Raw genomic sequence first — 17446 nt, forward strand, 5'->3', positions numbered from 1 at the left:
CAGATGAAAGAGGCATGAAACACAAACAATTCAGACATTTATTCAGCAATACTATCAATACTACACTATTTTACCAATTTAAACAAGATTCCAGATGACTAAATTATCATATTTAGTCTACTTAAATTTGTACCAAAAATATTCCTTGATTAATTTAACAGATGCTAAAAACACAATTACAGATAAGATCAAGGCTGGATGTATTTCTCCTCAGCTTAAACAAATTATATAGTTGTCTAAACAAAAGGCAAAAAAACCCCAAAAAGCGCTATCTCCAAAATCCTTGTTTCTCCTGCCATTATAGGTGGCAAGTATGTAGTCTGAAAAATCTCAGCTGTATTGCTGTACAAGTCTAGTGCTCAGTACTGTATATGTGCACAAAAGAAAATGTAACTGCCTTATTAATAAGGTCACAGACTTCTACAGAACCATGCAAATAGTAAAGAAATCACTGGAAAGTTGCAGGTAACCAGGACAGAAGCAGCTGCATGCAGCACCAAGAGCACCATGTTTGACCACATTTCAGAAAGAAACCCCCAAACCTTGACTTCATTTAAGATAATAAGTTATAAATGAAAACTACCAACTATGAAAGATTTCAAACATTCAGACTCGGTTTAACATACAGGCCTTTTACAGTACATTAGTGAAACAGTACTATGAAGATTAGAGCATCAGAAATTGCGATATTAACTTAAAACTGCCTTTCCTGATGCTGATGCATGCACAGATTCTGCAGAACAAGTACTTCAGAAATGAAGTGCTAGGCCCACTGGTACTACTCAGCACTTGCTGCACGCTGTTAATAATGGCTGGTTAAACGGCAGTTTCAGTGCAGCCACTTTAAATGAGAAAATGTTCTGAGAGTGACTACTGAGGTGTATGTTACTCAGCAATAAGACCTCTGCTTCCTTCTTTTCACCCTTCAAGATCTCATGATCCCAGAGAAGAAGACAGATCTTACAAGGAAAACAATTTGATGTCTACCTGAGCTTTCACATGCCCCAGCATGTTCCAATGAAAAGAAAACAAACAGAAAAACAACTGAGGGGAAAGGTTTCCCTGGCACTTTGAGATGGATGTGGCAAGAAAAAGCAGCATGAGTAATACCATTAAAACCATTACTGTGTAACAGGGAATAGCTATACTCTAATCTAAGGAAAGAGTTCTGGTCTCTCACATTTTTATATGTAGACTTAGGAAAATCTGCCTCTCTCCATGTACATCTAAAAATAAGCAGTTTTTTTTAATCTTGTCTTTCATACTTCAGCCATTAATATAGTGGCTTTAATAAAAACCACTCACCCTGCTCCCAAAGCAGCAGCATTTTAATACAACTTGGACCAGTAAATTATTTCAGAGACAACTATTTCTGAATGCAAAATTTTATGCTTTAATTATTCCTGACTTTCAATCATTCTAGACCTCCAGATTTAGAGTATGAAATATTGTAATTTGTAAGCAGGTTAAGTATTTAATATGAAAAAGCTGAATTTTTATACCTGAGCTGTAGCCACCAATACGCATACATCCCTAGCTCACACATCTAGTTTGAATAAAGTTATATCAATGTATAAACACTGATACATTAATAACACATTTTATTATTTTAAACAACACTCCACTTTAATCAGGTCATGTCTGAGATGCCAGCAGATAAAGCTAAACTTAAACTTGTCTCTAACAGTTAACTTCTGAAGGACGCAGTATTTCTTTCGCTTTTAGTTTTTAGCTACCAATTACTTCTCAAACTTTGTCATGACTACAATAAGGCTGCTTGTACAAACACTTTTATTTTGACTTGTGGTTGGAGACTCATTGACTCAAGTTCTCCAAAACTCTATTAGAGACAGAAGGTCTGACTAACTGTATTTTAGATTTTTTTTTTTTTTCAAATCAAGTATGGAAGCAAACAATATTAGAATATTAGAATACAGCAGTATTATAATTTCACAGAATATCCTTAGTTGGAAGTGACCCATAAGGATCATCAAAGTTCAACTTCTGGCCCTGCACAGAACCATCATCACAAACCACACCATGTGACTAACAAACGCTTCTTGAACTCAAGCCTGGTGCTGTGACCACTTCCCTGGGGAGCCTGTTCCAGTGCCCAACCACCCTCTGGATGAAGAACTTTTTTGTAATATCCAACCGAATTCTTCCCTGACAGTTTCATGCCATGCTTTCAGGTCCTGTCACCACACAGAAGAGATCAGTGTCTGCCCCTCTGCCTCCCCTCATCCGGAAGCTGTAGACCTTGGTGAGGTCTCCCCTCAGTGTCCCTCTCCAGGCTGAACAGACAAGTGGCCTCAGCCACTTTTCTTACAGCTTTCCCCTCAAGGCCTTTCACCATCTCTGTAGCCCTCCTTCAGATGCTCTCTAATAGCTTCGTATCTTTCTCATATTGCAGCATGCAAAACTGCATGCACAATATTCCAGGCGAGGCTGCCCCAGTGCAGAGCAGAGGACAATCCCCTCCCTGGCAGGGCTGGTGATGCTGTGCCTGATGCCCCCAGGACAGGGTTGGCCCTCCTGGCTGCCAGGGCACTGCTGACTCATGTTCATCATGCCACTGACCAGGACCCCCAGGGGCCTTTCTGTGATGCAGGGCCCAGGAGCACTTGTACTTCTTGGACTTCATGTGGCTGGTGGTTGCTCGACCTCTGATTTCACCAGGTCTCGCTGCAGGACCTGGCTGCCTTCCAGAGAGTCAACAGCACCATCTAATTTAGTATCACTAGCAAATCTTTGTATAGCTTTGAGACCTGCATCCAAGTAATTTATGAAGACATTGAGAAGGGACAAGGATGGAGCCCTATGGAACTCCTCTAGTGATAGGTCACCTGTCTGATGTTGCCCCATGCAACCCTGTGTGCCTGAGCTGTGAGCCAGTTGCTCATCCCTCACATGATGTATCTATCCAGCTGTGTTCTGGACATTTTATCCAGAAGAATACTGTGAGAGACAGTACTGAAAGCTTTATGGAAATCCAAAAAGATGACATCAACCCATCATTTCCCTTGATCAAGTAGATAAGTTACTTTGTCATAAAAAGAAATTAGATTTGACATGAACCCATGCTGGCTGTGACTGTCTGCAGTGTCCTTCACATATTTTTCAATATCTTCCAGAATAATCTTGTCCATAATTTCACCAGGCATTGATGTGAGACTGACAGTCCTGTAGTTTTCAGGGTCATTCTTCCCGCCCTTCTTGAATATTGGCCCAACATCAGCCAATGTCCAGTTGACTGAGACCTCTCCAGATTCCAAAGATCATTGAGAGAGGCCTTGCAGTGACATCAGCCATCTCTTTGAGTATTCTTGTCTGAGTTTGTAAGGCCCCATAAACATACAGGGATCCAACTGGATCTTCCCCCCCTATCCCTGGCAGCTACTCTACAGGCTTTTCACATTACCTCACACAAATGATTTAAGTAAATAAATAAAATAAATTTAAGTGAGGAAGGATACAGACCTCAGAACAAAGAAGAGAATTTACCAAGCCTTCCACATGAGCTGCCCTTACTGAGGTTCATCGATAAAAGGACTTAAAAAAAATGCAATTCTGAGTAAGTCAGTGTGTGATTTTACAAAACAGACATTCCATATCACATTCCCACTGGTGTACTTCAGGTATTATTATCACTGTTCATTGCCAAAAAGCCCACATTTCCTATTTCTACATTACTCAGCAAAATAACTTGTAGTATACTCTCTGTATTGCCCAAAAGTGAAAACTTGATCTCTTTCTACACTCCCCTACTCATTTAGTATGCTGAAAACTAAAGTTCTTGGCCTGAGGCATTAAAACTGGTTCATCAAGCGAAGTAACATAAAACCACTACCCTCTATTCTTAGCTCACACTACACCCCTGAAGACCGCAGTTCTCTTTAAGTTCCTATAAAGGGATCTGGTGAAGAACAACTGGTCCCTTAGAAAACTCAACATCTAGTTCACGGTACATTAGTGCACATAGTTACTGCTGCAGCTGAAGCTGTAGTGACTGACTTGCATAGACCTTTCCAAATACTCATTGTTATTGCATGTCCAAATATGAAACTGCACTGGTGTCACTGCGGTTGTAAACATTTCACAGACATTCACAGGCATATCCTTATGACTGAAGGATAACTTCCCACTCAGTGGGCCTTGTATAACCTCCTCAAGCATATACACTGCTTCAGTGAGGAGGAGAGGCACCTAAAATAGACACCAAACTTCCTTCCCTAAAGTCCAATAATTTCACAAGCATACTTTTCTGTTTCAAATGAAATTAGCATTCACTGACTTAGTTTGTAGTAGTTACAGAAAAAAGAATTGCCTTTAGGCTTTCCATATGTTCTTTAGCTAATAAAAAGCCAGATAATAAGTACTTTGCATTTGTAATTTAAATGGTGCCAAAATTGTGGAACATCACAAGAAACATGTACCACCAAGCCAAAGGTGAACTGGGCTGCATTTTCTGTAGTAATTTTTGAATGTCTAAAACCTGTAAAAAACAAGGACTGAGTGTGCTGGTTCAAAAGTTCCTATGAAGCAGAATGTAATTTACATTTCTCAAACACCTTAAATACAGAGAAATACCATGTAAAGGAATCTCTTGCCACACAGAAAATCAGAAGTTTACACATAAAAGGAATTTTTGAAAGATTTGAAACACATAATAATTTCCAGCTCATCTACAAAGCATTTAGATTCAAGTTTACATTTACATTCAAAACGTACCTGAAGTTTAAAATACCTACAAACTGCATCATTTTTGCTCATAAGTTTACTTAAATTTTAGAAATACACATGGATGTTTCATACTTGTATGGAAATACCAGCACAAAATAACATGCTTCTGAATGGTTTCTGCTTAGGACACAATAATTGTTACATTATTTTTACATATAAATCTCACATTGGACAGGAGTGTTGATCTGCTGGATGGTAGGAAGGGATCTGGACAGGCTGGATTGATTGGGCCAAGGCCAACAGCATGAGGTTTAAAAAGGTAAAGTGTCAAGTCCTGCATTTGGGTCACAACAACCCCAGGCAGTGCTACAGGCTGGGGACAGAGCGCCTGGAAAGCTGTCCAGTTGAAAAGGACCTGGGGGTGTGGTCCACAGCAGCTGAACATGAGCCAGTGTGTGCCCAGATGGCCAAGAAGGCTGGTGGTGTCCTGGCCTGTAGCAGAAATAGAGTGGACAGCAGGATGAGGCTGTGATCTCCTTGTTCTTGCATCTTAAATCCCACATCCAGTTTTAGGCAATTCACTGCAAGGAAGACATTGAGGTGCTGGAGTGTGTTCAAAATAGGGCAATGGAGCTGGTGAAGGGTCTGGAAAAGAAGTCTTATGAAGAGCAGCTGAGGGAGCCAGGGATGCTTAGCCTGGCCAAAAGGAGGGTCTAAAGTGATCTTATCACTCTCTACAACCACCTGAAAGGAGGCTGTATTCACGTGAGGGTTGATCTTTTTTTCCCAGGCAACCAGTGACAGGACAAGAGGAAAATGGCATCAAGCTGTGCCAGGGCAATTTCAGGCTGGACATCAGAAAACATTTATTAACTGAAATGGCTGTCAAACTTTAGAATGGGCAGCCCATAGAGGTGGTGACGTTACCATCCCTGCCTGGACATGTTCAAAAAATGACTGTACATGGCATGTGGTGAAATGGTCTAGATGATAAGGTGGTGACTGTCAAGGGTTGGACTCAATGATCTTGGCGTTCTTTTCCAGCCTTGATGATTCTATGATTGCTCCAAGATGGTTAATTTTATTAAATGGAAATCTACCACAGCCTGTGTTACAATGGCTATTAGGAATTTAGAAGTGCCAAAACGATCATAAGCAATTTTCTTAACACATACACACACAAAAAACAAACAACCCCCCCACCCCCCAAAAAACAACAAAAAAACAACATTAATTTGCATGGAAACTATGTTTGTCCTTTGGGTAAGAAAAAACCAGGAAAAGCAGTTTTTCAGTACTAATAGCAAAACGACTTTCAACAGATGTGTTAACAGGGGCATAAAGAGACACATTTGCAACAGTTACACTATACTTTGGAAACAAGAAAACCAGCACATCAAAAATTGTTAGAAGAGGTCCAGATGTTCATTTTTGTGAAGTTAAATATTGCTTCATGCAAGTTTCAGCTTCAAACCTTGCACACCGGTTTTCCTGCTTCTGTTTAGAGTTAAGAACAGCAGTGCTGGAAAAGGCAAGCTTCCAGTAATAGCACTGCCCACACAGAGTCTTTTGAAGAGCCCTGCACACCAAACTGCCGAACACTCCACCTACAGCTGGAGCCCAGCCCTTTGTTCAAGCAGCATTCTAACACCTTTTGCCTGCCTCAGCCTCTGGCACCACAGCAAACACTCATCTGGCAAATGTGCATGTGCATGGAGCTCACGTTTTCCAAACACCATTCTTTCTAGTGTGGTGGATGCCAATAGCAGGGGGGGATTGTGAGTCCCCCTTGGACCATACTGGTTTAACTCAAAGGACCTCCCTTCCCACTGTGTATTCAAGATCCAGCATGCCTCTGGGAACATCATGTGCTGACAAAGGCATGACACTTCTTCAGGAAGGCCAACTCTTAACAAAAGGTCTGCCCTGGCTATATGGAGCAATGCAGGAAGACAGAGAAAGGGAGCGAAGAACACAGTCAGCACCTATCTCACAATCCTGTCTCAGAAAAATTACATTGCTAGAGTCCTATTAAAAAAAAAACAGAGAAGGGTTTCAAAATTGCATAGAATCCCATCCTCAAAAGCAGAGAGAAGGAAAGATGAAATGCACAGAAAGCCATATGAAGACAGCCATACCTTTGCCTTGATAAGTGACACCATAAAATAGAAAGTGAAAGCACATGAACAAATTAGAAGTTATTGTTAAACAATCAAATTATGTTAATTTATTGCCAAAGAGGTTTTAAGAAAGTTATACTAATCAAAGCTGAAAGTCAATGGAGAGGTTCAAGAGGAATGATGAAGATGCTGATGCTAACAAACAAAAGATGCTGATGTTAACAATTCTAAGACCTGAATGTTAAGATAAAAAGACTCCTAACTTTGGGCTAGCACCAAGATGTTCATCACATGGAGACCCAGAATTTGAAAAGCCTGAGATAAGCAAGACTTACACATGGAAGATTTTGCTGTATAAGAATCTGAATATTTTCTTTAAATTTCTTTTCATTCACACATGTGAAATATATATGACTATGCTCTTGGTATAGAGCTTTGCAATTCAGAACATGGAAATAAGTAAAGCAATTATATCAGCCAACCAGATCTAAACCAATCATTCATTGTGCAAACAAAGAAATACTTACTTTAGTCCCTGCACTTACTAATGAATTTCAAGCATGTAAATAACACAGTAACTATTGCAGCAACACAGCAGGCTTGCAGGTCACAACTCAACCACTCAACCTGCCGTTCCACCTTATGTGGCAAGAGCAGCTATGCAGCAGGATTGCAAAAAGTCTCTGTAACAGGTGTAGTACACTGTGATATAGTTTAAAAAGCATTTAGTTTTGCAAATATACTGTATAACTACTAGTAAATATGTGAATTCCTACAACTTTACTGGCTCACTTTTATTTTAGACAGATAGCTAATATTTATGAATCAGTGCCACTCTGATCACTGGCCTACATCAAAAAGAAAAAGTACTCAGCTATAACACTACTGTAAATTATTTTTTTGTGTTCAGTTTTAAGGAAGATAAATCACACACACACACAAGACTTGTCAAACTTCTAGAAGGAAAAAAGTTTTACTGCTTTTTACTTCTCATTTATCCTAGGTCCTTAAAGTTTTTGTCCCACACCAGGTGAGTGCTGCTGGTACATTTTTGCTTAAAATGCATAAAACAGAGTAATCCAACTGATAACATCCAGAGTGGACTATAGCCAAGCTGCAGCCTTATCTCCCCTGTTTGGCTTGGCCAAGGAAACAAGAGGACACAACTCAACTTGCGGCAGGAACAATAAACCACAATGCAGCAGGAGCAGGAATAAGAGATCATGGCAGGAGTTTTTCCCTGTGACCTCTACTGCAGCAACACACACAGTCCATGCAGCAACAGGCAGGGTCACCTCTCAGGTCAGGATCTCTGCAACTTTCACTCCTAAGAAAGCAGCTGGACAGCGCTTCTGTAGCAGATGGTATGAGTGAGGGAAAGAACTACATCATACCAGGAGAACTGCTTCTACTAGTGCAGAAAAGGCTTCACAGCGGTGAATTGCTAATAACATCAGAAAAGCCTTCACTGTTTCCTCCTGCTCATTTTTTAGGTATACAGTCCAATGTGTGTCAGGGGACTCACTGCAGCTTTGCTCCTCAAGTCAGGCAGCTACAGCAGAGAAGTCCTTGAGCAATTCACACTATGTCCCTAGCCTGCAAAACATGCTGAAAATGGCATCCAGCCCACGGCATGTAAAATGCTAGACCGCTTGGGGGGAAGGCATGAAGGAGACAGTTTAAGGTCAGAGAATAAGTTTGTGGCAGAAGAGAAATGAACCCAGATCCTTTGAAGCCTCAGACAGCACACCAACTACTGGGCTACATTCCCTCTATTATTTTGGAACTTGTGCTGCAAGCCAGAAGAGCAGCTTGTGGTTTCCTTGTTTGAGTTCTATGACAGGACAGTTTGAATAGCTAGAAAAGAATCTTTCTTTGCTAACTCACAGAAGAACAAAGTCTCAAATAACTTTTTTTTTTTTAATGTTCCTCTAATTCCTGCAACCCCTTTGAATCTTAAATTGAAATGAACACTTTAGCCCACCATAATCTTGATTTTAGTTCATCTTGGCTTCTAACCTAATGAAGACAGACAAAAAAAGGTTCAATCCTGTCAGCAAGATGCTCTGTGAATACTGTTTAGTGAAAGAGAACTAGTTTTCTGTTCTAGAAGTAACTGGCATATAAATTCAATAAATTAAGTCACAATTGCTTTTTCTTAGTTCAACAATCCATCTGCCACAACACATACCAGCAGGTATTGTGCCTTAGTACTCAAGTGTCTTCAAACCCATGCAAGATGTTAGTGAACAGCAGGTAGAAAATACATCCCTACTGTCAAGTCTGAATATAGGCCGTAAGATTTCTGACACTGTATTATGCCACCATCTACTGGTTCACGTTAAATGAAACCTCTAAACTTTCCCTCCAACTCATTGACCCTCCAAAAAAATCAGTTTCTGTAGAGGCTTAAAAGTGCAAAAATTGCAAAATATTAATTTGAAATTTTCTCAGATAATTTTACACTTCTACTCAGCTTTTGTATTTTTTTTATTAAGCAGATGCAAGAGTGACTGTTATATATGTTCAGAACACTTTTAATCAAGATAAACCGAACTCATCCACTCATTTACTTACATTCGGCTAGTTTCAATGTTCTCAGAGTGCGGTTCTCCTGGTGATCTGCAAAACCAGATAGAAAACCTTAAGCATTGCTTGTTCTTTTAAGTTATTACAATATGAAGTTATGAAAGATGGAATGCAATGTATTATTGCCACTAAAAGCATCAACTTTTTGATACTTGCAGATTTAATTTCTCAAACTCTAGAATACAGTTTATTACATAAAACATAATAGTATAATTAAGCCAAATTTCCCTAAGAAGGAGAGTGCTTCTTCCCCACCACTTATGCAACAGGAGCCATTAGGGAAGAGATCTGCTGGCAGTACTTCCTCATTCAGGCTGCATACTGCTCCAGTTGTGGGCTAATTTTTCATAACCACTTCTGTAACCATAATGTGTAGTCAAAGATTATCAGTGATCAACTGCAATCAACAAATTCTCTACAGAGCTGGACTCTAAGAAGTAGCAGCTCAGAAGCAGGGTCCAAAAGGATCTAAAAGCAAATCTTGCATCTCTCCCCACCTGAATTCATGGAGTTAATCTCACAGACAGCTTTCTCTTTTCTTCAATCCAGCCAAGAGATCAGCCAATAATATTCAGAATTAAGAGTTACTGCCTGCCACAAGCAGCACCTGTGTTTAACCTGGCAACCCCACTGACACTAATTTACAGAGTAATTCAAGGGGTATAGCTCAATATTAACTTAAAAGTAGACTAAATTATAGTTATTTAGCGCCTCCTTATTCCCACATTCCTTGAGACAGCACTGATTCAACTGTTAACTTTTTTTTAGACAGTATTTTTTTCCTCTCTTTGAGGGAGAGCTTTCCCTAGCCAGTGAATTTGTAGCCAGACAAGCCAGAAGACAAGGCAGTACAAATGCAGCAGTTTTGATACCCATCATCTTAGGATGCCCTGAAATCAGACCTTATGGAATCTTCGCTTGGTTCCAAACAGACTTTGGTACAGTTGACCAGAACTGTCATTCTGGAAATACTATGCAAGGAGTAGAAACAGAGCACAGCCATTACAGTAAAGCTCTGCAACTTATATGAACAAAAATGTCTTTCATGACAGCTCTCTAAAATGAGAAGTGAGCTAAAATCTGCAAGCAGAACTAACTTTGTAGGTTTCACAAACAAAAAGTCTGCTCTGAGACTTCGGTTAGGACGGCTAAGCAGACTTCCCTGTAGCTTTAAAGGGAAAAACGAATCTTTATTTATAGGAATGTAATTTCTAAATTTCTCTATTTATTATAATATTCTAAATTCTATTGGAAATCTCCACATGTAGCCTGATACATTAATTTTTTCCTGTTACACTGTGCTGTTTTACTGAATGGTCTCTCCTATTTAAGCTTGGACTGGTCTCCAAATTCTCTACTAGAATTTTAGTTCCTTTTCTGAAATACCAGATCTTAACAACTTTTTGGATTTTATTAAGCAGACCCAGTGCCTAGAAGGCATTTCTGGCAGACAACTTATAATTCCTAGGCTAGCTGGATACTGTGTGGTGACAGATGATGCAGAACACAGGATATTATTCGTTTGTATTTTATTAACTTATAAACTTTAATGGACACTAGGGACAGATTTCTAAACTTCTATCCAACCAGCTTTATACTCATGCATAAAATGTAAATACACTTTAACTGGAAAATAACTGCCCAATCTCAGAATTTGGCCTCTATTTATTACCTCCAAATGAGGTTTCCCTTACTCATTAAATTCAAGACTGACAAGGCAGCTGTTGATGTAAGTAATGCTCAGCAGTAAAACAAATAAAAATTTCCCTTTAACTCCAGTGACCAAAGCAAGCCTCTAAATACTTAGTGAAAAGAGTGTCAATTTTTTTTCCCACTTATTCACAGCATATAGGTGTTAGAATCTGGAAGAGCAGAAACACACGTTTATATTTATACTGGTTAGCTCCTCTATTTACTTCCAGGACTTCAGAAAATGGTAGCAAAATATATGGACGTTTAAGGCTTTGTGCTCTTAATTCCAGTATTGGGACATACAACACATTGAAGCTTTGGGAAAGAGTAGTGCTTTTAGTTGCTATGAAAATGGAAAGGAAATAGTGGTGTTAAAAGAAAAATCTCGAGAACACTGAACACTTTCAGCCTTTAAAACAAACAGCAGTATGAAGAATTACAGAAAAAGAGCAGACTGGCATCTAAACTCTGCACGTAAAAAAAGTAGCCTGGTGATCTGCAGTACAGATATGTAAAGAGCTAGCAGTATATCCAAAATCTTTTCCTATCCTCATTATTTGTGAAAATATTATCAGGGCTGTGAAGAGACAATACAGTTCAGGATATGTTACTAAAAATAAAATAAAATAAAAAGGTTTGCATCTCTAAAATAAACAATATAAGAAAAAAATATCATCTAGCTGGGTCAAAAAAAGTTTGGTCCTCTAAGGTAACACAGGGTGAAAATTCCTTCAGCTTATTGTTTTCTAAAACATGAGCAGACCTACTATAACTATGATTTGCAGAACTATTAATGGACATATTAACTTGATTTTAAAAGATTTCAAATGACAATGTAAGCACCTAATAAAATTGAGCTTTGAATACTCAGTAAAATGAAGTGGAAGCTCGATCTAATTACAGGAATTGTACTTGTTTGCTGAGAAGCTATTTATTTTGCTATACCCAATTGTTTACAAACAAGATACCTTGTTATTTCCTGTGAGCAGGCAACAGTACTGAAAAACAACTATATAGTACGGCAAGACGTCCTTTCATCATGCTTAAAATCTGAAACAAGAGTTCTGTTCAGAGAAAATCTCAGAGCAAATGCTCTTAAAAATTTCAGCTTTGAATTAGATTGTAGATACTGATCACAAGACACCAACTAATCTGAATACTGCAGTATGAGCTCGCAAATTCAAATGGTGGCTCATTTCCAATACTACAGGGAGCAACTTCTCCATTCTACAAGCCACTCCTTTTACCTCCAGTGTACCTCTCTAGATGAGAAAGGTAATGGTTTGCAAACTTACACACATTTTAACATCATCAAGCCTCCCAGATAAATATTTCAAAACCAAAACTGAACACATGCTTGGATAAGTATGCTAAACAATTTATAAAGAAATTCAGCATGCCAGTAAAAACTACCAGAGACTTTTAAGTATTGTTCTTAAGAGGGATATAATGGAGCACGACAGTGCTTGTATTTTAAAAAGCAGGCTAGGACAAACTAAGCGAGCTTTGAAATCGCTATTAGCAAGAGTGCAAGTCAGCTTTGCCAGCTGACTTATCTTAAACAAGCAATGTAATTTAACATTATTTATAAAACTAACTTCAAGCCATACAAATTAAGTACTGTAAAATAAACATTATAGTAGAAAACAACCTGATATGCTTTATGCTTACCTTTTACAAGCTGTGGCCATTCGGTGACATCAGGGTGATCACAATTTTGAGTCACTGATCAAAACTGAGTTGTCACACCAGTCCTGTATCACGCTGGGCTAAGCATAAGCTTAACAATTCTAAATAAGTAAAAAATAATTTAGTTAAAAGTCCTTAAAAAAATTATTTTCAGCCAATCCTCTAAATAAAAAAAAAAAACAAAGCAAGAAAATATTGATGCTAAGCATTGTTTCATCCGTGAGATTGACACTTACTTACATTCATTTTTTGCATGGCATTCTAATTTACAGAATAACTCGCTACAGTACAATCAACTGGTAAACTTGAAAATTCAGGAACTTATTTTTAGTCTTTCTAAAAATCCAAAAGCCATACCCATCTCTTGAACCAGTGGAAAACACCCAATGTCAAGACAACAAGCATTCAAAGATCTGGAAGTGTATGCATAAATATGAACTGTAATTTCTAACTACAATAAAATTCTGGTAGATGTTGTGCTGCTACAACTCAGTTAACATTGTTTCTTAGCAAGGCTCTGTTCCCAGGGGAGCAGAAAGTAACCAGAACTTCGTTGTGTGCCTCTCCCCAGAAAGAAATAAGCTACAGCTATGAAGAAATTTCAGAGGAGCAACCTTTGCTATCTATGGCAAATCTTTTAGTTTCTTTGCTCCATTTATATCATGTGTCCTCTCTCTTCTCCCTTAAATTTTCAAAAGTATATTTTACCTGTCAATTGCTTCCCGTGATCTGGCTCCACTGGTATAAACTGAAGGGTTGGTCCTTTACTTTGTCACGCAGGTGGCAGCCAATGATCACTCAGCAATACTCGTGCCCAGAGCGCCCTGGGACCACCCCAGCTGATTACTTCCATGGCTGAAAAGGAACCAGTTAGTCTCTTACCTACTGCTATTATCTACTCTAAACTAAAGTTAATGGATAAAATATTTCCAAACATAATCCTCAACACTCAATTCATCCCGTTCTCTCTCTCCCCCCAGCCCAAACTCCTAAGTGCACTGGAGAAAGCCAGAAAAGAAAAAAGGCCTCTGAAGCAGAATCAGATGATAAACAGCATTCACTTTCTGCTAATATGAAATTTGGATAAAAATTGCAATGTTAATATTGTATTGAGTAAATAAAAAGTCATCTTACTTTTCTCTTAAAAGCAGTAGCTATGAAGACAGACCTCTGTATAGTATCCTGAGAAGTTTATTCCTGTGGTAACCCAGATGAAACCCCACATTTGCAGGTTGCCATGCAGCAAAAGCCTCACACAGAATGAAGGTGCACAAAGCTATTGAGGACACAACCGCAGCTCTCTGCAACACCTGCAGACATAACAATCTGGTGCAAATACTAAGAGAGCACATCAGACAGCTTTAAATATTTAGTAGAAAACATTTATTTCTTTACTGCACCTTATTTTGTGCTTCAGTTGTCCAACCTATTATAAGACTATTGCAGTAATCATAGCAAGGCTTATGATTTTCTGAAGTTTGTCAGAAAACCTGCCCAGTTTTTCCAATCTACCACAATCTGCCATTCTGCCACAAACTCTGCACAGAACAAAATTTGTCTTAGTTTCAGAATGATGCTTATTAGTTTTATCATTCACTGAGATAGGTACAGTGCCATCTATTGATTTTAACATCAGTAATAGTTGAGTGTTCATATCATAAGTGCAGTTGACACAAGCAAAGTAAAAAAGAAGTAGGCTACCAAGTATCTCCAAAACAAAACAGAGGTTCTCCAGTACTTATGTTTCATAGGTGTAAATTGTCAAAGTTTAACTGAGTCAATGCCAGGAACACAGAATGATTAAAAGTCAGTTGGAAAGGTTCCTCATCTGTCAACATTACAGAACAGGGTAAAGATTTTCCATTTAATGTTTGTTGACCATCAGCTATACAGAAAAGCAACACCCAAGATGCTGATGCAAAACCAAGAAGCTGGAAAACACTCTGCTTATGACATTCTGATTAAGACCTGAAAGCATCCACTTTCAGGTAAGTCCTAGTTTTGAGGAAACATGCTTATTCTAACACTGCTTCTAGCACTTTGCCCAAGTAACTTTTAGTACTCTGGTCAGAGGACAGTGGTATCATCTCTAAAGGCTCACTGGTTGGGAAACCTGCCTTCTGTCTGACTACTGGAAATACCAGCTCATGTTCTGGAGTGTGCCTGACTAATGACTCCCTACCCAGACCTGGTCCTGTATCACCCACACTACTGACAAAAGCTTATTACAGTAGTCTTCCATTCAAATGGAAGCATGCAGGAACACCAGGCTGCCATCAACCTTAGTAAAACTACGATTTCCTAAGGCTGTTTCACATGGGAGAAGTCATGAACATGACTGACAACCGTGAAGGAGCACATGAAGTGCTGGTGCTGGATTCAAACACCACCAGACTTTGGAATGTTAAAAAATATACATTAAGTTGGCAGCTCCACAGCCATAATCAAGACAAGATTGTGCCAAGGCCTGATACAGATCCAACTCTGTTAGTCTGATTTACAACACCACTGAACATAGTATCTACAGAAGTTCTGTGATGGAAGGCAGTGTCTGAACTGTCACAAATCTCACTGAGCTGAAGTTAACTCATCTAAGTTTTGTTGTGAAATTTGTATCTACAAACTGAATTTGTCATGGGTCAGAGCTTTGAATAAGACAGTTTCAGCATTTCTTATCTGTTGCACGATACCTTAAAACTAGACTTAATGTATTGTGGTCTAAAATTCTCATGCTGCTTTTCAGCAGTCTAGATGCAAAAAACCTTAATGAATTTTTTTTCTCTTTTATCTCCTCATCCTACCTTTCCCACCTATCCTTGCTGCCACCCCTGTGGGACAGAATATGATTGGCAAGGATCCCCCAACACAGATGAAAGAATTAGTTTTTCTAAAGCCTTACTCATTTATGCATCAGCAGAGCAGTGTCTGCTGGCAAAGAGACCAGCACGTTGAAACACAGGGTGGCTGGTGAAGGAGACTGCTATCAAAGATTTATTCTGAATACATTTCAAAGGACATTTTGGCTGCCTGATACAAACAAGGCACAAAACCCCCCAGCCTAGTTAAGAGAGTCAAAATACAGTACTTCATTAGGAAAGGAAAACCACATTGAAGAATACACTGTATCTTGGAAAACAGTAATATGAATTTTGAATTGGTCTAAACCAATTGCTTTTCTGCCACAGGAATCTTTCTGCAAAAAAGCTCCTCTGTTTGTAACTTACCTTACAGAAAATACAATCAGCAGCCCTGGAGCAGATATTTATTCATATTATTCAAAAAAAATTTCCCTGGTCCTCACTGTTATGATCAGCATGGCTTACAGTTTAGGCTTTTATGGACATACTGAGCAGCTGAAGGTATGAAAGGAAGTTTGTGCCTGTGGACTATGTCCAAGAAACCCAAGATGTCTGCCAGGCTCTTTGGGACTGGGCAGGCTCCAGTACAGATACATCTGTGTCTGCCTAGTGACTGTTTACTAGGGATAGAATGAACTAGGGCTGCAGTAGCCCCTACTACAGTTAGCAAGACAATAAACAAGGATCCATGTCTTCAAACCATGTATCTAAAGAACTTCATGACTTGAACGAGCCCTCATCAAAAAGGAACAGGATAATTAATGTTTATGGAGTGATTTGGAACATCTCTTTCTCCAAGATGGCACTTTCTTTTCTTAAAAGAAAAAAGAGATGTTCCTATCATCTCAAGGAGTTAAACAAGGAGTGAAAGAATAAGATGTCAGAAAGCAAGTTCAGATGCATCAAAAGGGGCTAAAAGCAACTTTGTTGCATAGTTTGATGAAGTATCTTGGCACACTTCCTTAAACCTTGAACCTAGGTGTGTGAGGCAAAAAGAGGTCCCTAACTTCAATATACAGAACCTAAAGCCACACCCTGGAGATTTTAAGTACTTCTTTTTCAGCAGCCAAAAGAAGGCTAATAACTTCCAGGTACTAATCACTTATTTGAACACTTACTTGTTACTTACATGGATTCCCCTAAACATACTGCTATCCCTGGCTTATTTGATGGTCCCCTTCTGCGAGAGCAATGCAATCTGGCAGCTGACACACAGTATCTGAGGTCTAGGAAGATCCCCTAGAAGATGAACAATTTCCTCATTTAAATGATAACTTCTGATGGACTTATTAAAAGAGTAGCAACTCTTGTAAGAATTTTAGTTTCCTTTACAAAGGAATTTTAAGTATCTACCCAACTAATCTTTGATCCAAATTTAAGATTCTCTTTTTGATCTATCATGAGAATAGGGGTGATTCACTGTACTACAAAGTGCCATGGTCTACATTACCTTTCAGTACCAGAATTTGAGTTGCTTAATTAAATACTGCCATCTCTCTCAAGAATGTACCACTAAAGACAGCTTTTGATGGTCTTCTGAAGAATCGCTCTGAATGCCCCAGGAATGAATTTTGTAGATTTCTAGAATAACTTTGAGTACCACAAGGAAACAATCATCTACACAGTAAAAAACTGACACCTAAGACGAAAGTTGGCCTTTTATAACTTGAGATTGAGTCAAATGTCCGGGAGAATATTCACCAAACCCCTAAATTCAACCTAAATTGTCATATGCAGAAAAAAAAAATAGTAATCTAATAGGCATGTTTGAGCCTATATTTCTTCATAAAGTTGAAAGTACAAATTACTTCTCTT

The 17446-nt window shown here is 38.8% G+C and overlaps 1 protein-coding gene across 8 annotated transcripts in view; it reads right to left on the minus strand.

Annotated features, from left to right (window-relative positions):
• The window catches only part of UBE3A (ubiquitin protein ligase E3A), a 55745-nt gene that overhangs the window by 24584 nt on the left and 13715 nt on the right, over nucleotides 1-17446 (minus strand). For 5 of the 8 annotated variants that reach the window (XR_004496918.1, XM_015630363.3, XM_015630340.3 and 2 more), the window contains 3 exons: nucleotides 13482-13628; nucleotides 12756-12874; nucleotides 9381-9425 (listed from right to left, as the gene is read on the minus strand). Coding sequence is in view for 7 of the 8 variants with exons in the window: in XM_015630363.3 (XP_015485849.1) it covers nucleotides 9381-9425; nucleotides 12756-12775 (65 nt within the window). In the remaining variant the exon portion in view is untranslated. Of the gene's footprint in view, nucleotides 1-9380; nucleotides 9426-12052; nucleotides 12135-12755; nucleotides 12875-13481; nucleotides 13629-17446 lie in introns of all 8 variants that reach the window. The other 3 variants (XM_015630380.3, XM_015630355.3, XM_019006821.2) reach the window with 2 other exon arrangements.

This window comes from Parus major, chromosome 1 (genome assembly GCF_001522545.3).
Source record: "Parus major isolate Abel chromosome 1, Parus_major1.1, whole genome shotgun sequence".
NCBI classification, from domain to species: Eukaryota; Metazoa; Chordata; class Aves; order Passeriformes; family Paridae; genus Parus; species Parus major.